Source organism: Netta rufina (genome assembly GCF_964035555.1).
Source record: "Netta rufina genome assembly, chromosome: 1".
Classification (NCBI taxonomy): Eukaryota; Metazoa; Chordata; class Aves; order Anseriformes; family Anatidae; genus Netta; species Netta rufina.
The window spans coordinates 67818420-67842535 of NC_140123.1; the positions used below are offsets into that span (position 1 = coordinate 67818420).

Genomic DNA, 24116 nt, shown 5'->3' on the forward strand with positions numbered 1-24116 from the left:
CACAAATAATCTCCTAAGGGTATTTAATAGCATGGTATGCACACGGTATGAGCAAATTGTCTGTTTGTATCTTGTTCAGTGACCAATTTTTGTGCCATTTGAAATGGCTAGTTATGAGGGGCAGGCAGGAGTTAGGGATGAAAGTTTCTGTCCTGAAGTCCCCTAGGAGCTGTGGCGGGTGAAGCTGACATGCGACCTGCCTTGATGTAGCTCAGGCAGAGGCCCAGAACACCCTAGAATGTAACCTCAAAAATAATTTGTCATCACTCTGGTTTGTACTTTTTTAGCTGTCAGGGTTAAGTCAAAAATTCATGTGGCTACTCATGTGAAATCCACATGCTTTCCCCATCAGTATAACTTATACAGTAAGTGTAATATGAGACACAAACTGTTTAATATTTGCAGTCACTGTCAGCAACAGCAGTTTCTGTAGACTTCCATGGAGGAAAGGATGAAACCTTTTGCCAGAAACTGTTAAAAAAGCCTCTGTCAGAAAGTAAGGTTTTGATCTTGCAAATAATTACAGACAAGCATGATGTTTTCCAGCAGGACTTGCTTCAGCATTATTGTTTGAAAGACCAAAAGTTCCTGTGGGTAACTGGCCTCATGTTTAAGCTTTACTGCCCATCTCCAGTTCAGTTAAAAACCATTTCCCTGTCAGCTGCACACTTTACTGTGAGCACTGTTGGTAAGGCAGGATGAGTTTTGTCTGTCGAAAAAAGTGGCCTGCTACAGAATGACTGCACATGGAGACCAAGGGGACAAAATAAGGAACTTGTGTTTACCAGGGCCTGCTTCTTCTCCCCATCCCTCGCAGCCACCACTGCCATGCCAACCTTCACGTCCCGCGGTGCAGTAAGCCCAGCGCAGCTCCGGTAAACACTGGGGCTGGGAGATAGCCATATGGTCCACCTCCGAAGAGCTTTTTCCAGCTTCCTATTGAGAAAGAGAGAAGGAAACCTCTCCCTAAGGCTGTCCCCTAGGTTTCATGGCTGGTAGCACTCCCCAGCTAACATGCAAGGAGCCCTGCAGCACCCGCAGCAGCCTCGTGTGACTGCTGCTGAGTAGCCAGGAGTGGGGAAACGCCTCCAGCTCTGAAGCATGGGAGACAGTGGCATAAAGAGAGGAGGGGGAAGGCTGGAGAAATGATCACAAAAGACTTGTCAGCTAAATAGGATTTTAGAAGTTTTGTTATCACATCTAACGCATATCACTAAACAAATACAAAGATATTTATAATGCATAAACAGTGAGACATGGTTGCAAAGCTGGATGATGGTAGTTAGATTGGTAGAGGGATCTAAAATATTGATATTTTTCCCAACTTGCATATATTTCACTATGACCACGGTAGGTAGATGACAAACATCATCCACAGGCATTATGGAAAGATTATAAAAGCCAACAGCCTTCTTTTCAAAATTATTTTGATTTATTTCTATCTAGCAGAAGTAGCCAAGTACATCTTTAGCATGATCCCATTTGGCTCAGTGACATTGCACAGCTATGAATTCGCTATGAGAAGATCAACTCTTTCTCTACCCTAAAGAACATAAAAGCCTCAGTGCCTAGCTGGAGAGCAAATGCCTCTTGCTCAAGCCGCTTATGTTTTTCTACTTGAGAAAAATTAAAATCTCATCTTATTTCTTTGCATGCACTTGTCATCCACTCAGAGTTTTATCCAAATAAATCGCTGGTTCTTTTCAAAGAACATCTTCAGTATAAGTTGCATTAGCTTTAAAGACTCACCAAGAACAGAGTGGTCCAGGCTGACACTCTTGGTTTCCAGCAGAGAAGCAACTGCATGAATCTTATCCCACAATCCTGCAGCTCAGTTAATTGAGTATTTGATGTCTTGAGAAGCTGCTGCCTTCCAAAGCTGAGGAGAGGGAGCTGCCAGGCCCTTTTCCCTTCTCTGGCCACCAGACACAGTGATGTCCGGAGATTTTCCACCCATCACACCATCTTACACAGCTCTTCCCCTCTCCCCACCCCACAGAGCTGATGAAATTAAATAGCATCAAAAATTAACCCCACCGTTATTGGAATGCAGCTGGGTAACTCGTGGCCTCATTTGCCACTGGGGGAGAATACGTGTTTGCTGCTTCAGTCTTGGGGGCTCTGTGTATGGGACACAGGAGAAACTGGTAGCACAAGCCCCAGGGAACACCTCCCCTGCAGGACCACCACCCCTTTGGGTGCCCTCAGACACCTCGGGCCCCAGGTGTCAGATATCAGATATTTCTGATATCTCTTTGCCTCATTATCTGCTATCCTTCCATCCTGGCCATGATCCCTTCTGCATTTCTCTCTCCTCTTTCTTGTTGCATCTTTTCTGCTGCTCTCTTACTTCTGTTTTTGTCTGGTTCGTCACCTGCAGCCTCATTTCTCCTTGCTTTTCACTTCTGCTGGCCCTCCCCTCCTCATCCTTCCCATCTCCACTTTTGCCCCAGAAAATATGTCTCCCATGTCTCCCCAGAAAAATGGAGATACGTGTAGCAAGGGATACACAAACATGCCCCCAGCAGCTCGGGTTCCTAGATTAATGCATATGTCTCATTGCCTGCTCTCTTGATTTCTTCACTGTGTTATCTATGCTCAGTGGTAAGCCACTGGGATGAAGACTAGCTTTTAACTCCTTTGTCAGGTGCCCTGGTATGCCCAGATCTTCCTCTGGGTCACATCCTTTTCTGTTAATTCTCTTTTAAGAATCACATAGGAAAAAATGAAACACAGAGAGATGAATATGGAGCAAAATTTTAAAGTTAGCTACCAAATGCTTTCCTTTTATAATTTTCAGCATGATTGGCAGGTAGGTTTATTTAATCAAATTGCCTTTTCTGACAGTGTATTATTTAATGAGGGAGCTCTTTTTTTTTTTTTTTTTTTTTTTTTTGATTGCATAGGAAATGTAGAAGCATTTGAGGAACTCTGATGTGCTATTTACTCATCCATTATGTTGGGAATCAGTTTAATTTCAATGTCAGTAGAGTAATTAATAATCATAACAGTTATCTGTCACAGAGAGATCTATTTGGGGATTTTCTCAGCAAACCGGGATATATTCTCCATTCTTTCACCAGAGAAGAATGTTTTTAAAAATAAGCCACATTCGAATGTGTTTTTATTTTGATTATCCCTTCCAGGCTGATAGCAGAGATAAAGTATTTTCAGGCTTTAATTCAGTGTTGAGTCATTGACATGAAATCCTTTACTAGCTTGTTATCCATACTGCTTTTTTCCCCCCATTAAATTCACTCAGTTTTTCAAGCATCAGGAAGGATGCAAGCATCAGGAAGGATGGCTCCCCCAACAAAGTGCATGCTCCTTCCCTGTAACGAGCAATCAGGAAAAAAAGACACAGTCGCAGAGATAATGCAAAGTCCCCTTTTGGCAGTCGTGCTAATTTGGGCTGGCCTCGTTCTATTTTCAGTGTGGCACTTTGCTGTCAGAGGAACAAAGTGGCTTTACGGGTAAGAGCAGCGGGTGCTGGAGCGGATGGTGGTGAAGGGGCAGGGGGCCCACGCTTGGTTTGGGATGCCTTGGTCTCCGCAGTTATGTGCAGCCCTGCTTAAGTAAATAACTGATAAATGAATAAAACCTTTCAGCTGATGCATTTGATGAGTAGTAAGACTTTTTATACAGCTCTAAAGAAAGGGCAGTAACTGTTAAATGAATTGCTTTTTAAATAAAACACATAAGAGAAATTTTTAAATCCTTCATTGTTCCTTAAAATGTTTTAGTGCCTCATTAATTCTTGATTAGCCCCGTTGTTAAGAGGCCATGATTATGTGGTAATAAGGTATAGGAAATTACCTCAAGGACTGTAGTCATGTCACACTGTACATGCTACTGTCTGCACCCCATCAGGTGCTGAGACCAGATGCCTGTCATTTAAATGAGGTGGTGGGGCTCATGGTGGTGGTCCTGTGCTGTGTGGTGGTTCCTGAGGTGTGGGTCTTCCAGCATGGTGGCCTTTTGGAGCAGAAAAGTGGAGAAGACCTGGCAAAGCATCCTCCTCTCAGCAGCCTCCTGCACTTCAAGGGCTCCCCAGTCTTGCCTTTGGGAGAGCACAGAAACCTCTATGAAACAGTGGAATAAAATTAGTTTGCAATTACATTCATTTCAGTAATTTCAGATATGCCTGAAGCTCCCACGGATGAAAGTCCACTCTGCTGTATGATTTGTTAGGCAGAAAACGTTGTAGGACATTTGGTGCTGGGCCAGAAGAATATCCCCAAACCAACAGCTTCGTCAGGTCATTAGTATTGCTTTTTGAAGCCCCCTCTCTTAAAGCCTGCAAAAACTATTGGCAGTGCTGATCATTACCTTTTCACAGACAGGAAAATGAGCCTTAGGGGCTATTTTTATTGTGATTTGCTGCAACATTAATTAGCGTTCTGAATAAGAGACATACTTCATTGTTCCACGCTACATATCTTTATTTTTCACCGAGAATAATGCATTTTTCCCCCTAAATCTCTTTGAGGCCACTGATCTTAATGCTCATGGTACATAGCTCCCACTGATTACCTATACAGGAGTAATCAGTGGGAGCTTCATGCTTCATACTTCATTTTTGAAAATTTTATGAAAATAATTATTAGCAAGTTGTCATAACTCTTACAAGGGTGGGGTAAAAAACAGCAAAAATGGGTGTTTAAAAGGCTTTTCTGTGTGCAGTTTCAGATCTTGCTGGAGAAGCATCTGTAGTCCAAACCAAAGACACTTGGGAGTTAACTGAAATCCCATAGTGCAGAACATCAAGAGTTAACAGTCCCAGCGAGAAAAAAGTTTATTTAGTCCTATTCTAAACAAGCAATATAACAAACCCCTGTTAGGAATGAATGATCTCTCACATGTTGCTTAAAAGAATTGAATTTTGATTTAAAACACCAAAATAGCTCAAATGTTATGGGTTTTCTGGAGGAAATTCAAATTGTCCAGTCCAATTTTATTTTTTATTTGTAACATTTTACATATGGATAAATGCGTTCTTTAGTTAAAAATCCACTTACCCTGTTTCAGGCAAGACCATATACTTTCCAGAGTGTTACAGACTCTGACATGTTGGCATATTCTGCTCCAGGAGCTCTGCTGTGTTCTGATTGTATAAATATTGTTCTATATAAAAGGATGCAATTTCAGCACCACTTCACATTTCCACCTTGTCCTCTTTCCCATTGAATTAGAATAATCATGCGTTTGTTCACTTTTGACCTCATAGCATGTTGGGAAATTTACCTAGGTAGAGGTATCTCATTACAGAATAGTGTTAGGGTACAGACAAATAATAAATTGATACCTGTCTTGATATGATAGGTCTTATATCTTACTAGTTAATGAACCCAGTAATAAGGAGAATAAATCCTTATGCTTCAGTGTACAACTCTAAGGAAGCACTGGAGAGAGTAACAATAAGAAAATCCTGACAAACCTTTCATTCAGTCCTCATTGTTCCATGATACTGCTTTAAATTATGTTTAAACTTCAAGAGCATAGACCATTTAGAAAAATATTTAGCAAGGGCTGTTTGTGGCATCTTTTGAAGATTAAAAACATTTTTGCTGTTAGTGTGAGGATAATAGTGCACTAAAAAATACAGAATGACTTCTTATGACTACTAAAGACTGTGTTAGAGATATTCTAAAGGCTTATGAAACTTCTGAAAAGTTATTGATGTATTTCAAAGTTATTTGTTAGTCTCCTATATTTTTGCCTGTTTTATTCAGTATTTTCATTAGCTATCTCTGCTGTCTTCAGTGCACTAAAAATATTTCAGTACCCAATAAACCACATGTAGCCAAAGCCCTTTCACTTATCACTAAAAAATCATTTGACTAGAAGGTAATATAATGGGCTAAATTAATTACTGATGAAACTCCATTGGTTTTACTAGAGTGATGCTGATGATGAAACTAACCCAACATAATCAGTTTTGTAGATCCATTTTTGATCACTAACATTATTAGTACTAAATTGAACTATTTAAAAGTCGTGGCATCACTCATACATACGACTTTTAAAATATATATTGCATGATATAGATATAATATTTTTATATAAATTATTTGCAGATATACTAAGTTAACACATTACTATTTGTAGAATTTATGTTTCTTTAGATATCAAAAAGATAATTATCCGCAGCTCTGTGACTATTAAGTACTGCATGCTTGCTGTGGGAGTACATAACCTACCACACCCAAAAGTACTTCTAAAATAATAATGATTGTTTTGATTAGATTAAATTTGTATTTTGATTAGATTAAATTTGTATTGTATTAAAATAACAACAAGTTAAATAATACTTAGAATTGTATTTTTTTTTTTCAAATGTGGAGGGCATAGGTAGATCATGATAACTCTATGTAGAATTAATTTCCTTGGAACTCTAGAGTATCAGATAATCATCAGTGTAAAGCATTAAAAGAAAACAACCAAACAGTTGTATAACAGAGCAGATTTGAACAAGTGGTCTTAATTCCATTTTAATTTTGTTTATATAAAAATTTGTTTATATATTTTTATATATATGTATATATGTATACACACCAAATCCTTGAATTTCAAGCCTGCAACAATCTGGGAATCTATATCCTGCATGCTTGGTTTATATCTCTTGCAACACTACTATGGTGTAGAAGTTTACTTCTTTGGATGGCAGTCTGACAGGTGATGACAGAAAAATGTTTCACAGGAAGTTTCAATTAACAGCTTATGTGTGGGAAAAATGAAAGAAGACAGAATAACTTCTGAATCAGCATGAATAAATCATATTTTGTACAATACAATTAAAATTCACATAGGTCAGCAACAACAACAACAAAAAGTTGTGTTCATTTTCTCAGCAAAATAAATAAAAATAAATAAATAAATAAAAATTTAAAAAAAAGATATATTTAGGGCTAGTCATTTTGTTTAACTTATCTCACTCCAGAAAGTGTTTGGGAGACCTTAGCACTTAGCACTAATCCTAGATGTTAACGTATTTCAAAATAATGTTTTTGTCAGAAGAAAATAAAAGCATAGCATCTCAGAAATGTTGAAACGAATGATTTTACATTGAAATTAAACTTTTTTTTTATTTTTTTAGTGGAAAGTGTTTCTCAACTCTACCAATTGTCAAGCATTGTGGCCAGAGTCCTCACACTGCTCTTGATGACTGAACTATTTGTCAGAAAATTCCACTCAGCCCTAAATCCCTCACACCAGGCTTTAGTTAGAGCCTTGTCCACGCTCAAGCCTTTGTGAAAAATGATTGTCGACATTTTCTCAGGATGACTCAACATTTCCAACAATTTAGGACAGCAGAAAGCTTTATCAGACATAATTTAGACTTCCAGGTTATTATGTTTTACAAGATGGTTGCGGTAGTTAGCAGCTGGGCAGTAGAATTTGGCAATCAGAATACAGTTGTGGCTAATACATTTTTACACAATACTCCTATTAGTTAAAAAAAAAGGATATTTCTTTGGAAGTGACATTATGGCCCTGACATATGATTTTCGAATACAACTTTTTCTCAGAAACTGCCAGCATGGTACTGCCAGCATGCCAGGCTGGTGTCCAGAAGAAAATTTAAGAGCAGTGATAAAATGAAAGGGGAAAAATAGAAGCCCTTCTTGCAAACAGGAGTTTGTAATAGATATTCTGACACAATATGAATGATGAGGGATGGAAAATTCATAACGGTGTGTAGAAGTGCAACACACACTCTGTGCATCGAAGACCGCCCTATAACTCATAAGATAGTATGTGTCAAGTGAGTTATGAGAGTTGTTCCCTGGTGTATATTTTAAAAGAGACATTAGAAAGGAGATATAGCGTGGTTTACTATTTGAGAGCTAACTTCATAATTTTGTCCAAAACGTGTTTTTAAAGAAAAAATATGCTTTTCTTTTTTTTATATATTGCAGTGCAGGTGGTGTATTTCTGCACTGCATGTGCAGGATCTGAACACAGGGAGTAAAGCCCTTCCCCTACCTGAAGGAGCAGGCCTCAGTGGGTTATTTCTGCTGTTGTGGTGTCCAAAGGAGATTATGTCTGAGGAAAGGGAATTTCCCATTCTGACTCCCAGAAGGGTTTATCTCAAAATAAAACAAACATTTTGCAGGCAGAAGCACTGATGCCAAAGGAAGACCTGATACTGTTCCTCCTGTATTTTGGTGGGAGTGCTATGGTCCAGAGGGGTCTGCCCCACTGGGGTCACCTTCTCCCTTCTCAGCACCGTGTGATCAAAGTGGAAGCAGAGAGGAGAAAAGAGAATAACATCACCGATGCACCATCTCCTGATAAGTTGCTCATGTGATGAGCTTTGTAAAAACATTGGAAATGTCCTGGACGTGGAGGTGGCCCATTGGTGAGCAGCATTACCCTGTCTCTGGGCTGCGCACACTGGGCTAAGCTCTGTGCCACGACCCACAGCTCACTCACACTGTGTGGCAGAACACCACGTGACATTTCAGCTGGCAGCTTTGATTTGCTTTTGTAGCCTGCCCTGTGAGGGAAAACCTGATTTTTCCCTATGCCTAGCCTGGCTGCAAATGAAAGGCACTGAGAGACCTACTCATGGGAGCGATTTTAGCCTGCTCCTGCAGAAAAGAGAGGGCTGGAAATTTTGACAAAAATCACAGCAGGCACTCAGCCCGTTCATATTTAATGTACAGAACTCTCTGCAGCCCACTTCTCAGTGTCAAATGGTCACATCAGTCTGGCCATGCATGGGCTCTGAGGTCTTTCTGCCCCTTGTTTCTTTTTTTTTTTTTTTCTGGTACTGCACTCAGAATTAATTATTTGACAATATGTTCTGACACTGTATTATTTCAACAGCAGTGGAATGTAAGGGTATGTAATTAGGAACCAGAATATAATAGTGCTATGAAGATCGTTTTGGCAATGAGATTTTTTTTTTTTTAATTAAAATTTCATTGAGGTGTATGTGTCATGCTCTTGCCCATTCCAGCATGTGGGCAGCAGTGTCCATGAGGGAAGGGGAAGGCCTTTGGGGATGCTTGGTGGCAGAGCACTCTCCCAAAGCACTGTTCCTCCTGGATCATGAGAGCCTACACGGGCACAACATACCTTAAAGTCTCTGTGAAGTTCCAGTTTTACAGTGAAACTCCTGCTTCTGCATTTTACTTTGGTTGTGGTTACTGGGGGGCAGCTGTGAAGTATTTGGGGTTGCGAGGAGCTCGTTGCATCACAGATCCGTCTATTTCCATATTTTATCCTCATAGACCCTGCCTTTAAATGAAACGGCCTGCTCACTTCCACGGTAGCCAACCGGGTTCTTGTCTGTTTATTTGCTTGTTTTAATCATTTTGTCTCCATCTAGTCAAATAAACCTGTAAATTCAGTGTGTGCCCTGTGGGACCCTGTCCAAAACTATACTGTCTCCTTCCTGACAGGGCTGACAGAGAGTATAATCACTTGTATTGTCCAGAGTACTGTTTACATAAAGGAGCAATAAATACCTGTTGAAATTTTTACTGGAGGCCTCCCAGATGGATGGTTCATTTATTATTACAGACAGGGTTTCATTTACTTAGTTATTAAAAGAAGCAGGCCGCTACAGCCCATTTATAACTATATTAAAACTAAATGAAGCCATAAGTATTGGAGATGGGACCGAGCAAAATACATACAGTGCCCTTCCAGGAAATAGCTAGGAGGAGTATTTGAAAGGAAATGCTGAAAACTTTGGGGGTCCTGTTGTGTCTTTCAGAGGCAAGCTGCTGCTGGCTGGAGCTCGCAGGGGTGTAGGGGAGGTATAGGTCCCATATGTTCCCATCCCACCGCTCAGCACCTCTGCTGTGTCTCTGCCTGTCACACATGTGCCTCCTGGAGAGACCAAACCAGACCATTCCCTCCCTCCTGTTGCCTTCATTTCCATGGAAAGCTCTGGCTAGGGCCATCGAACAATCTTTTAATTTATCCCAGAGCCAGAACATCACTGAACAAGGACAAAAAGAGTAAAGATAGCCTGTGGAAACTTTGCAGAGCTGGCACTGCACAGCTGGAGGGCTAGTGGCTGTGCCCTAGGTGCTCAGGGAGCAGCTCAGTGCTGGGGGACACACTCTGGTCTCCACTGTACCCCCAGCTCCTGTCACAGGAGGGGACAGACTTGCTCCATCAGCACTGGTCTGTGAAGCAAAGGCAGATGCAGCAGGTGAATACCCAAGGTCTTAGTTTGCCACCAGAGGTCCAGTGTGGCCAGCCACTAAAATAAAATTAAGGTTGTGCATGGTCTTTGTGGCACTTTTCTGGCACTGAGGACATTTTACCAGACAGACTCACCTCTGCTTTGAATAAAGGTAAATCAGTTGCTGGATGGAAAGCACAACATTGCACGGGAACAAGATCTTGATTTTATTGTAGCCAAGCTTGACCAATAAAGGACAGTCCCAACACAGGAGGGCAGATGTCCCACCATGGACGAAATTACTGACCAGAAACAGCTGAGGTGGAAAATACTAGAAACAAGGACCTGAGTAGAAGTTTGGCTTTTTAAAATCAGACCCTATTCGGTTATCACAAGACTGCACTTCCACAAAAAAAGGGAAAAGAGAGAAAAAAAAAAGCTTTGCAACAACCTAGCTCAGCTTCAGTGGTGAAAGAAAAGTAGCAATTAGTACTGAAAGAGCAATCTATGGGATAGAGAGAAAATCTAAAATAAATGAAACATGAAAGGGGAAAATAAGAATTAATCTAAAAGAGAAATTATAGAATACAGATAAAAGGAGTGGAGGATACCAGAGGAAAGTTCAAAGATAATGGGATTAAAGGTGTTCTTTAAGTGTATAAAGAACAACAGAAATAAGGAAGTTCTAGCAATAGTCCCTTATCAGCTGGAAATATTGATGTTGTTAATAACAGTAGATTCAATGTATATTTTTTGTAAGAGAAAAAGCAAAGAAACCAATAGATAGGAAGCTGAACAGTGTCCAGATTGAATTATTTTTTTTAAATCGCTTACCTCATAGACAAATATCTGTAAACCTGAGAGCTTCCAAGCTGCCTTGTAGCCATCAAAACCACTGGCTAGTAAAATCTGGGGGAGAGCTGCTTGTGATGCACCTTGAAATGCAGGGAAAACCCCAGGAGACAGCTCATGTCATGATATGTGCCAAAAGACCGAGGAAGAAAGTTTAAGGTTTTGGACAGCTTGCCTGGCACCTATCCCATACAAAGTTTTTGGGGAGCTCAAGTAAGGTTCCTTTAATTCCATGAACAAATTGAGGGATAAGAACATAATGAGTGCCATTCATTTTTTTAATTTGAAGGGGGAAAAAAAAAATGTATGTTCTTATCAACCAAAGCTGATTTCATTCTGTGAGGAGCTGGCAACTTCGGCTGATAAAGTTACTAATGAAGCTCTAATAGACCTTTAAGGCTTTAAAAAGTACAGCGTGCAATATCAATTAAATGTAAATTAAAGGAATACTGGCTCTTAAGCCATCCTGAATATCATGGCAATGAGGGATCCTGGCCCAAGGAGCATCTCTGGAAGCAGCTGAACAGGGATGAGTAGGAGATACAGCATCGTTAGCTATGACATAGACGGAAATTACATTCACCGATGGTAAAATGTGTGGAGGATAGCAGAGCAAGAAGCAGCGAGGCTGGAACAGGTTATCTAACAGTTTGAATAACTTAATAGTTCTGCCTCACTTAAAGGAAGGAGGCTTGAAGGAAACCAACCCAACTTTTTACATCCTGGAACAAGGAAAGTTCTTCTGTCTCCCTTGTTCTCGGCAGGGACTCTGTCCTGGGCAGCTGCAACTCTGAAAACGCTTCAGAGATGGAGGTGAGCAGGATCAGAAGCTTGTACCCAGCAGGATGCCCTGGCACAGGCAGTGTGTGAGCCTCTGGTGTGCAGGGGGTAGCACAGGGACAATGAGCTGCTGCTTTCCCCATTGCTATGATGACACAAAACACTTCTCATCTTAGCACAGTAGTACCTGACCAAAGTTTGAAAACCTCTAGCTAACACAGCCTCATTTCCCTCTCCCAACCAGCATGAGATGAATAAACACCACTGCAGCCTCAGTTATGAGCACTGCTAAATGAACGGTCAGCATTTTACAGATGACTGCAGTCATCCGAAAGGGAGCAAGAGAATAAAAATGTGTGGGATGATGATTCCAGCATGAGGACAGATGCTTATAATGCTGGGATTAGGCAGAAAGAGGCTATTCATAAGAAAATAATCACCGAGTACAAAATCAGATACTGCACCTTCAGCGGGAAGACTTAGCAGCGGCAATTTTATCTCAGACACATAAATTCCCAAAGATTTCTGCCACAACAGCTGACACACAAGGCAGCAGCACAGTTCATGCACTCTTATTTCATTTCACATTTGAAATTAATATTTTGTAGATGGCAGCATCTGAAATTGCTAGGAAATCAGAGAGATAGAGTTAGCAAATAACTGCTAATCACACCCAGAGAGCCTGGAAGGAGCAGGGGCAAGGAGGCAAGAAATGGATTGGAAAATTGCGAGCGGCTCATTCAGAACTTTTATTCCCCAAATGTGTTTCTTCCCATCACACACAGCATGATTGGCCATAAAACTTTGGCAAGTCCTCAGAGTGATTGGGCTTCTTAGGCTGGTGCTTAGGCACAAGCCACTAAGTAGCTCATCATTTTTCTCTCTCCCTGAGTATATGTGCATTTTTACGTGGCTTCTTTGCTCAGGAAGTGGGCTCACAGTAGTTCTTTTCCTCAATTTTCAAATGAATTTTTCTCATTTCTAAGGAGGTAGTTTGGGCCCTTCTGCCCAAACACCATGCTGGTGAAGCTGCTGTGGTCCATGTGGTTGTGAGAGGTTTTCCCACCCCACCAAGGAGACAGGAACTTCACCATGTCATTCTACGGGATCTGTTTTCCTGTTCTTTTTCTTCTGTTTGATTTTTGGCTCTGCTTTCCATGCCAGCCCTTGGGAACCATCTACACTGGCAGTAATGGCACACACCATGAGTTTTTATGGAGTTCAGGAAGGAGCAGGTATCACGTCTAGGGTGTAACACCACGATAAAGCGTTTTCTCCTCTCCCCTCCTACCTGGGGGTGGAGGGATAAACCCAGCCTTGTGCAAGTGGCAGAAGCCTTATTTCAGTTTCTACTCATAGGAGAGAGTAATGGCTGCATCACTCAGAGAGGACTACCTTGCATTTCTAATGAGACCGCCGTTGTAATGGGAATTTAGCAGAGCATTTAGCCGGTTTAAATGGTTTGGAGAGTGGTGTAGACCATCTTAGATGGATTCAAGCCAAGGACTGAAAACTTCTTCAGAGCATCCATTTTTTATTGGAATTGCTAATTCTATTTCTATGGACTGGGTTGGCTTTTCAGGCATTTAAATTGTACGCTCTAGAATTAAATCTCACGTTGATATATATACTTCATTCCAGCATTAAGTACGTTAATATTTCACCAGCCGGATTTTACTGGCCTTCTTCCTCTCTTTTTAATTAGGTTTGGCAGTATCCTATATAATCATGTTTTTCTACATGTTTCTGTGTAGTAGAACCTACACAAACTGTTTGTTGACGGGTTTTTATAATTTAAACATCATATATTCAAACTGAATTTCGGATGCTGCAACCAGTGCTTGCAGAGGTCTTACAAACCTACTGAAAGCTCAATTACACCATTTATAAAGCATCCTCTTGATCTAGGTGTTTACCTTAATACATTAGCTTTTGACTTTATTTTGTATAAAACAGGAATAAATATTACACTTTTCAAATAATATAAATGCATGAACTTTTTAAAAGTGAAGCATTTGCATCAGCTATGACACTAAAGTGAAAATTAATTTTGGTAATCAGAATCCAATTAATTAGAAATTACTGCTGTATAAAAACAGCTACTCCTATATTTAGCATTAGTAAACAAGGCTATTTGAAATACCTCTTTTGGCTTTAGATAAGTAGCAAATATAACTGCCCATCTGTTATGTTCAGGTAACTAAGGTAATCAATGCAACATTTGTTTCCCTTTTTATTTATTTATTTAGGGGAGGAAACCTGTTAATTTGTTTATTAGGAAGCCTCCAGACATATTTTTGCTACTATTTATCTTTTAGAAAACAAGCAAAGAGAGACAGAAAATGAAGGTACATTCATCTTTTTAGTGCATAAGTCATATGACATATGTGTGCACTCCTAGCCAAAATAATCCCAGTATCATAAGAGGACAGTCTGGGTAGGAAACGTAAATCCCACCTGGCATTATCTCTTATTTTTCTGGGAACAAGGGTTTAGGGTCTTGCACAATGTGGAGCTTTCAGGAAAGTTTGGCTTTGTTTTCCTACAACATGAAGCAATACTTTTTCTTCTCTTTATACGGGTGCATCATTTGCGACTTTAAACAGCTGGAGCCAGTCTGAAAGCCTTCTAGCATACTGCTACTTAGAAAAATATCTATTTTCCTCCTGGGTTTCTTGTAATATTGAAACTAATGCCCAGTTCTTGAAAGGTCACTATGCACTTAGAGGAAAAAAAAAAAAAAAAAGAAAAAAAAAGTCAATATTATGTATTAAAAAATAAGATAATTTGCCCCAAAACACTCTCATTCAGCTGAAATGTTGTGGTGGTATAAACTTGAATGAGCAGTTACTTCTACGATTTTCATATTTCATCACAGCTTTTTGCTTTGTGGAGTTCCTCTTTACTTAAAATCAAGGTATTTTTCTGCTACCGAAATCCCTTTCCTATATAATGAGCAGAAATCACAAAAGTCCTTAATAAAGATGGTATTCTGACTGAGATGCTGCCTAGCATTAAAATGTAACAATATACTTGATCAGATTAACACATTCATGAGATCTTTCACAAATTGCAGAGATGGTGACTGCTGAATTTATTTAAATGACAATCACAACATTCACACATTTGTGCCCCAGGCTTGCAAATCATTGGCATGTTCTCTCCTAAAGCATTAGCGTTAATGATTTAATTACTATTGATATTTTTCCCTTTCCCGTCTCATTTTTTTTTGTTCTAATTATCAGAATTGTCATGAAGAACCTGTCTACCATAGTAGCTTAGTTTCCCCCTCCTTTTTTTTAACCTCTCTTGAAGCCTTTTCTCTTGCCCTTTGATTTGCAAGCCAGAAGGCAATCTCTCTAATCACAAAACAAAACCACCAAGGCATTTTCTGAGAGTTATACACTTCAATAAGTAATTTGCAAAGGTGAAGGAAAGACTTCTTTAGGAGAAGAAATGTGAAATATATCAAGAGATCAATGTAAATCGCAAGGGGTGAGGCTTGCTGCTTCTTCAGTGGTCACCAGCAGATGTGGAGAGTGACTACCAGGTAGAACAATGTCTTCACCCCACTGGTGTTGAATCAGACCCCAAACCCTTTTGCAAATCTTAGGTCTTGCAAACTGCACATTAGTTCCATCATTGCTACAAACCCAGAAAGAAAACAGATGTTTTCATAGGTAGGGCTTTGCTAGAAGGGTCATAGCAGCATCTGGCTCCAGATGCTAAAAGTCACAGCTGATTCCCAAACTGTCTGATGAGGACCACCTCTGCCAGACATCGCATCATGAACATCTTCCCCAGCAACCCCTTCTCCTCCAGATTGTTTGAACCCAAAAGTCTCTGACCTGTGCCCTGGCTCTACCCTCACACATGAAACTTTGATGTTACTTTGATGTTACTTCCAAGAGGGGAAACTAGATGTCTTCCTGCTGTCCCCTGGACCCCGGCTGGGTCTGAAGATAATCCTTGCTTAGGACTTGGCTTTCCAACAACAACAACAAATTAGGATAAAAGGAAGACAGACAAAACAGCAAATCTGCAAGTATCAGCTTAACCCTATAATTTGAACATGCCCCCCTCCTCCATCCCAAACCCTGGGTAATTTTGACCAGGAGCATCACCTGTCCCTTTGACATGCTAGGGTGAGCAGTGGGACCAGATGTCCCCCCCTGACAGCCTACTGGACCAATGCTGTGAGCAGCCCCAGATCAAAGAGGTCAGGCTTTTTGAGAGGCTATGTAAGAGATCTAGACACATGGTAACATTGAAATTGGTAGAAAAATGGATATTGGTGCCCTCTAGAAGGCTTTCTGGCTATTTTTCCATGAAGTGTATATAGCCCTTCATCCTCTCCTTTCCCACCAAGTGGCACAGCACCCCTGGCTGAAACTCCGTAATTGGTTACTGGAGAAAGAAACCAGCTGCCTTGCTGCGGCATTTTGCAATATCCCGAACTCATCCTCATTTCCTTTCATTATGACTCTACCTGTTACGTTCTTGGCAGATAAAGGAACAGATGCATTAATTAGAGAGCAGAGAGCGCTCCCGCCCGAGTCTCCCTCCCCTCGCAACCTTCGTGACCTCGTGGAGATTTCACTAAAAATATATAATTAGGTTCTGCAAAGTAACTTCCTGACCACTGGGATCCGTACGTGCTCACTTCAAGTGCAGAAGCCCTACGTGGTGTGTGCTTTCCAGAGATGATTCCAACACCACTCGATTTGTCTAGCTTTTGTTTACGAAGTTGTATTTACCTGTACTTCAGCATGTCAAAGCCAAGTTCACATCAAAAAAAAAAAAATCTTAAAGCCTATAGACGATGCCACTTGCTGGCCTGGATTTGACACATTCAGGAAAACTTGTTAGAGAAAATAGCTATAAAGAGGCAGTGTTAAAGAGGCTATGTTTGCACATTAGCTTGTGAATGTTTGTCTGCCTGTCATTGCACTGGTTTGCCAGCACGCATAAAGAAATCTGGTCCTTGCAGGGGTTGATTTAAATGTGATCTGAAGTGCTCTGCTAACAAAGATGCACCAACTCTCATTCTTTGCTGAATCTTTGCCAAAGTGCTTTTCAGATAAAGCACAAATTAACATAACGTCTCTTGCAAGCTTGAAGTATTTTCTTTCTCTCCTGTCCTTCCCCTTTCTTCACGTGGGGTCTGCTGGTCCAGCTGTGGGCTTTTTATTTTAACCATCATCATTGTCATGGTGGAGGTGAGTTGTCAAGTTGTACCTCAAAAGCATTTGGACTCAAAATCAGTTTGGTTGTTTAGGATGTTTACTGCAAACAAGAATATGTCTAAGACAAATACCTCCTCCTACCCCAGGATGGGCTCCAGCCTGGGCTTCCAAAGCTGCCTGGTGCCCAAGCAGCCTTGCTCTCCAGGGTTGATAAGGGGTGAAGCTGGAGTCACTGGTGACATGTCTTGCTCTGAGCATAGCTTTGGAGATCAGAGCTCAGGGTCTGACCTGGCAGTGAAAGCAGCCTGGGAGACAGTTCAGGCACCAAAGTCATTCCTGCAGGGTAGGCAAACATGTCTTGCCTTTTCAAGATAGACCTCTACGTATGGCAAGCTCTCCTAACCTGACACATCCTTGTGACAAACACAAGGATCAGGAGGGCCTGATCCCACTCTAGGGAAAAACAAAAAAGCAAGCAAGCGAGCAAGCATTTTATGGTGACCTGTTTTTTCCTATCGCCAGCATTCGGGGATTGTTTGTGCACTTACAGTAGTTCCAAGAGGGGCCACGAGCCCCAGGCAGGCAGTGCTTTTCTTGGAAAGCAGTGCTTCTAAAATGAGAAACAGACAAGAAAAATAAAGACAGGCTAAAACATACAAGCAGGGAAAGCAGGATAGGCCAGCACTGTGGTTTCTTGTTCCTTTTGTGTGGATGATCCCTGCATGCATGTCTTGTGTCTTGCCTTAACTCTGCTTGCACTTCCACTCAACCTGGAGCCTTCAAAGCCTTATGGTACCAGCGAGCCACAGGCTCACAGTACACAATCTTTTATGTTGATACAAAAAAGCCAGACACTAACAAATACATACAGCTACCTAGAATATTTCATTATCAGCTTTTGTTTTTCAACTCCTATATAGGAGAAGAGCTAACCTGCTGAATCTTAAACAATGTACTAAAGTACCACATTTCTAGCAGGAATACAAGCACCTAAAATCAAGGAAGCGTGGGCAGTGGCATCAGGAGTTCTCTGCTTTTCACACTATAAGCAGATCTCTCTCTGCTTAAATAACTATCCACACAGTGTTTGTCACATTTAATTACATAATGCAAAATCCCAGATCTGTGCTTTCTATTTTCCAACACTATTTTTCTCAGGAATGCCCTAAACAGAAAAAAAATGAGTATCTATACATGTATAATGTTGCTATTTTGAAAAGATCCACTGTAAGTGGCAGGATCCAAAGCCAGTGTGGATCTTACAGTGTTTATAGGAAACTTTTCCTCTCATATTTTAGCATCTATGAGATGAATCCTATGTCAATGGTACCTGTACCACCTGCCAACTGCTCAGCAGGTCTTGTGAGCTTGCCCTGTGGCTGCATCCATGCAGTCAAGAGAGTTTCTGCTGACTAAGGAGATGGTAGAGTGAGTTTTTTCCTGCCTGTGGACATATTTCCCAATAAAACACAGGAGGGCCTTGCTATAATATTGTCAGCTTGAAGGGTGTCTGATATACTTTTCATACTTGAGGTGTCTGCATCACACCAAGATTTTGTTGAATTTGCTCTGTTGGCTTTACAGAGGAAAAATCTCGAGGTAAGTAGAAGTAAAAACTGGGAAAAGCGAGACATGAGATTTAAAGAGGTGAGCGAGTAGGAGTTCCTGCTCTGCCCCCGGTTCTGTTCTCGTACACCTACGTCCTCCTGAAGGTGCTGCAGGGAAATAGGGGCACAGCTGTGACCGCAGCGACTGCACATATAGCTGCGCGTGGTGCCAACAGCTACTAATTTGGGGGAGGGTGCAGTGCTCGTTTAAGACCTGGCATGCCATGCAGCCCATTTAAGATCCACGCTTTTCAGGCACGCTCTTGGAAGATCCAGGCACAAGAACGAGGAGGTGGTTTGAAATTACTACATATGTCTTCTTGATATATTTACACTCCAGGGACCACCCACATCACAGAATGTGTTTGAATTGTTCCCCAAGCTTTCTTCTGGAGTTGAGGCTAAATTACAGATTCCCTTTTCCCAGAACACAAGAAAAATTAGCAACTTTCTGAATGATTATTGTTATTACAGAGGTATTTTTTTTAAATAGGTCCCATTCTTGAAGACCTTTCAAGCAGTGGGAGAAATCTTTGCACCTCTTCAGCTCCTTTAACTGCTGGTTACTTAACCTTAGCTTGTAAAAAAAAAATGCATGGAGGTAAAGACAAACTGCTCTTTTTTGAAAGCCAGTTGAAATAACTTGAGGAAAGGATATGGGAAGGGAAGATGAAATCCCCTTTAGAAAAGATGCATTATTTTCTATGTTTGTATGACAGTGAACTCCTTGTGCATACTCCTGTGCACTGAGACAATATATTTTAGTTTTAATTGTTTCAGTCAATGTCAATTTTACATCAAACAGGCAATAAAGTAAAAATGGCCTTTGGGGAAACATCATTGAATCTTATTTTGTGCTGCAGTACTGCCAGTGTAAATATCTAGCTCTGTTTTGTAAGCTCAAAGCCAAATGGAGCAAAATTTTCCTTTCAGAGAGACTACTGACCTGTCAGCATCAAAAATATTATTTTTAGCATACAAAAATTGTTTGTCAGTGATTGTAATAACAATAATCTTTGCAAAATCCATTATTACTCCAGTAAACATTTTCCCTTAGGCACTAATAGCAGGAAACAAATTAAGAAGTTAGTTGATAACAATTGGATAAGAAAAAAAAAAAAAAAAAGACATTGTCACTTCTACAGAGTTCCTGGCATAAAATATATTTCTTTCTATTTTTTATTTTTTTTACAGTAGCTCTGAGATCTGAAACATTTTGGTAAATCATAATTATTAACTTATTCTGCTGCTTGCTTTCCAGAATGCTAGAAGATGACCTCAAGTTAAGCAGCGACGAAGAAGAGAACGACCAGGTAAGAACCAGACAACAACCGTGTAACTTGTAGCATGTTTCATGTCGAGACAGAGCTACTGCAAACATTTTGCTAATGCTTTTTCAAAATATACATCAAGGTTATCAAAATACATGAAAGTACTGTAAATGGAGTAACAGATGTTCTTGCTCTGCGCCAGACTGCATGTGCTAACTGCTGTATTTGTGGGGAATGTTCTGCAGGGGTCTTGATTTATTACCTTGATGCAACCCAGAAGGTTTTTGTATCAGTCTCCTCCTGATTGGATTTTGTTTTGTTTTAAAGAGCAGCCAAGGAGGGGAGAAACAGGAATTCGGATTAAGGCTTCAGGCCAAGTCCTTCAAGCACGACCTGGGCCTGAGGGACCAGTCCCTGGGCTGTTGACCTGCCTAGAGCCTTGGATAGGCGCTTGGATCCCTCCATTACAGAGCCATTAGGGCATTTGCTTGGGCTTTAAAGACCCCAAAACACCTGCCTGGGAGCAGATTCTTCACCCAAGGTTTTCTATGGGCCAGGAGAGATTGTTTTTGTCAGGGTAGGGGTCTTCTCTCCTTGAAGCACTGCCATGTTTTGTCCAAATTATTCTTTAATCACTGGAGTAGGGCTGGATCTTGGTTTTCCCTTGGCTGGCTGAGTCCCTAGTTGAAAAGCTGTACTATCACAAGCTCTCTCTCAATATACCGGGGTAGATTTGGTGGGAGTGAGAGGGCAAGAGCCACTTCCCTTTCTCCTTGCATTAAAATGCACATCCAGTGCCTTTGCCAGAGCATGTGAGGGAGGCACTGCCCCTGGTTGCCTCAGGTGTCTCCAGACCAGGATATAACATGGTTTCAAATGTGATTATTTCAGTCAGGGGTAACTGGAGCTATTTAGACTTCTGAAATTCAGGGCCTTAGGCAAATAACTCTAAGTATGTAGACCTGAAAACCTTCCAGGTTTTTCTTTAGCTCTCATTATTAGAAGTCTGTATTTTACAATACATTCCAAGCAACAGGTAAGTCAAAGCCTTTTCATATTTATATTAAACCATTATTTCATCTATTTTGAGCGAAGCTGCTTTGTGCTGAGAAGATTCAGCACATGAATTCAATTATTTACATATTTATACAATTTCCTTTTTGTTTAATGCATTTCATCCTGAAACACTTCACATTTAATTACTCTTCCTGCTTGTCTAGATAGTTTAAAATACATCACACAGACAGCATAGGGCAAAGTCCAGTGAGGGACAAGAAGGGATGTCTGAAGAATACCAAGGGCACGCAGCAACACCGTGGTGCAGGCAGGGGAAAGGAGTGGTGGGGAAGGGGAGAGGCAGCGATGGGGAGGCACAGCTTGTCCTTTGGGTAGAGAGCAAGGTGGGATCGTGCCTAAAGGAGAGCAGTGCAGAGTTAGCAGAGCCCATGCTTGGGTGGCTCCACACTGTGTGTGCTTTGCCGGGTCTTCACTCAGTGACCAGAGGTTCAAGGCACAGCTGGTCCAGCCAGGGCTTTCTCCTCCGTGCTCCCACCCACAAGACCCCAGAACCAAGGCAGCATTTGCCACCAGCGTGGCAAGGAGCAGAGCCAAGGTCCCATTGCTCAGCACCGGTCATCATGTCAGCAGCCTTCAGCAATTACTTTGTGGTTTGGTCCCCCCTCTCTAAAATGGATTAATGAATTTTTTTTTTCCAAAGTTGGCTGTACAGATAAAAAGCTCCTGGGGGCACAGGCTGCCTCAGGCCCTAAAAATCCTTTGCAGAATCTCACTTAAGACATGCAAGTTTGCTTAAGGAGCAAACCTAAATATGATTGTGCCTGTTGGCTAAACAAAAGACCATGTTTTCATCTACCTAACAGGAAATAGGCCCCAAAAAGAATAACACAGGCCCCTCCCTGCCAAACACATTCACAGATTATTACATGGATATGTACCTAAATGTCAGAGGAAGAACCCTTTTTTTTTTTTTTTTCACTTTTTAATTCTGAGGCTCTTTAATCTCAGACTGCTTCCTGAACTCAGGAGCAAGAAAGTAGGAGATCAAAGATGAAGGGATAGGAACAGTACATGAGTGATTCCCAGACACTCCTTACTGAATTAATTGGCATTTCAGCAATTGTACTCATTTAAGTAGTCCGGTTTCTTAAATAGCTGAAGGTGAGCTGTGCAAGAGCTTGGATGCTTTTCTTGTTTGCTAATTCCTATATGGAAATTTTGGGGGAAAAGATGTGGAAAACTCAGAAGGTGATTTTGTGTGTGCATTTGAAACCACCAGGCAGAAATGGAAAGTTCCTGTGGTGGTGCAGATGGGGACAGGTGCTGCAGCAGCCCTGTGGCTGGTATTTGGGCTGTGCCCGACCCACAGAATGTGAGCAATGGGCAAGGGAGGCCAAATGTGAGACAGACGCCTGATTGAGAGCCTCGGGATCCCAAATGCTCCCTCCGTGCCAGCAATTAAGGTAGCAAGATTCACAGACCCAGGAGAGGCAAAAGAGGCTGGGTTTAAGCTGAGCATGTGTGTGCCCACAGTAATTACATTATCCACACATATTAGTCTCTTAATTTTAATTACATAAATGTATTTTTCCTCTTTAATGAGCATAGTTTATCCATTTAAACTGATCGTTTTAATTTTACAGGCAGTGATCTTAGGATCTAATATGCAGAGGGAAAATTTCCTGTTGGCATATTTTACATCACACAGATTGAAGAAAATATATTTTTTAATCCCCAATCAATATCTGAAGAGCAAGCAATTAACAGATACCAAGGTAGTTAACATAAATCTGCAAGTTAAAGAGCCAATTCATTTTGATTTATAACACATAAGGTAATAATTTCATCATCATCTCTCCCAGAAAGCATCTGAAGCTTTGTAGCATGAAGATGTCAAAATTGTACTTAAGATTGTTCAGAGTACTGAATTGTAGTGGTTATTGCCTTTTGGTTCCTTGAAGTGTGGCACAGCACATGAAACTGCCCCCATTATAATACCCTGCTCTTCTCTGTAGAGGTCACTGGATAACTTAAATCAGTCTTGGGTGAAATATTGAAAGGAGATTGTCAATTGTAACATGAACAATTCTCTTTTTTCCCCCTACTTGTCCTTTTACAATATGAAAATTTTGCAATAGCAAGTAGTTCCTTGGGGAAAAAGATCCCTGGGGGAAAAAGATTCCAAGGGGAAAAAGATCCCTGGATCCATTTGTGCAATTCATGTCAATCAATAGACAAAAAAAATTAACTGACTGGTACACATACATGGAATAATAATCTAACATATTTTTGCAGCCCAAGTCTGCTTCCTTGCATGCATTTTTTCTGTGCAGGATCAGGTTGGTTGCCACTAAAGTTTTGTGGCTGTGAAAATTTATTACCCACAGAGTCAATCTGCGTTCTGGCTGCCAAGTCTGAATAAATAGAGTCATTGTGCTTGTCTGGAATATGTAACCAAAGTTCATCCAGTCAGCTTGACTTTCACATCCCATGAGATTCATAAAAGCCAACACCCTGGTATGTGCTCTTGATTCCTGCCAAAATTTTGTAAAATTGTATAAACAGAAGTTGAAGAAGCAATCAGAACACCCTCCCAGGGACGCAGCTCCAAACTCAAGCCCCTGTTGCATCTCAAAAGGCAAGACAGAGCCTTAGTCCTTCTTCTTCATTTTTAAATATCCCATAGCTGCAGCAGGTAAAGAGGTTGGCTGAGGCACATAGGGCACAGGGTTTTGTTCATACCCTGCACAAAAGAAAGAAAGAAGGCAGCATCTGCCAGGGAGCTGCTGCCCTCCTGCTGAAGGGACAGGGAGGGGGACAGACATCCCTGCAGGATCTCAGGCAGCGTGAGCTCAACCTCTGCAGGGTGGCCAAAGCCAACTGTGGGGGACCTCAAGGGAAGAGCAGCCTCAAGGAACTACTTTGGTGCAGGGAAATAAAAGTCTCAGGAGCATGTTCTAACCCACAGCCCCAGAGAACAAGGCATCCCACCCAACCCTGGGGGCTCCTGGGGCTGCTCCCCATCAGTCACAGCCTGGGAACGGCCAGGCTGCTGCTCCAGGGGGCACATCCATGCTCCTCTAGTGCTCCAGTAGTGGCTGAAATGGAGATCTCAATGCTGATTCAAGTTGTACCCACAGCTCCAGTGGAGACATCGGTGCCTGTGCTTCCTCCCCATCACATATGTGCTGAGGGATCAGTGTGGGAAATGCATGTTTCTGGCAGGGCTGTCTGCCAGGCAAATCCACTCTGTTGATGC

General features: G+C 41.3%; 1 protein-coding gene across 1 annotated transcript in view; it reads left to right on the forward strand.

Annotated features, from left to right (window-relative positions):
• Positions 1 to 24116, forward strand: part of AFF3 (ALF transcription elongation factor 3) — a gene marked incomplete at both ends in the record, with an annotated part of 325435 nt that overhangs the window by 215507 nt on the left and 85812 nt on the right. Inside the window, one exon of the mRNA XM_084282865.1 lies at positions 19831 to 19882. Coding sequence (XP_084138991.1) covers positions 19831 to 19882 — 52 coding nt within the window. The remainder of the gene's footprint in view (positions 1 to 19830; positions 19883 to 24116) is intronic.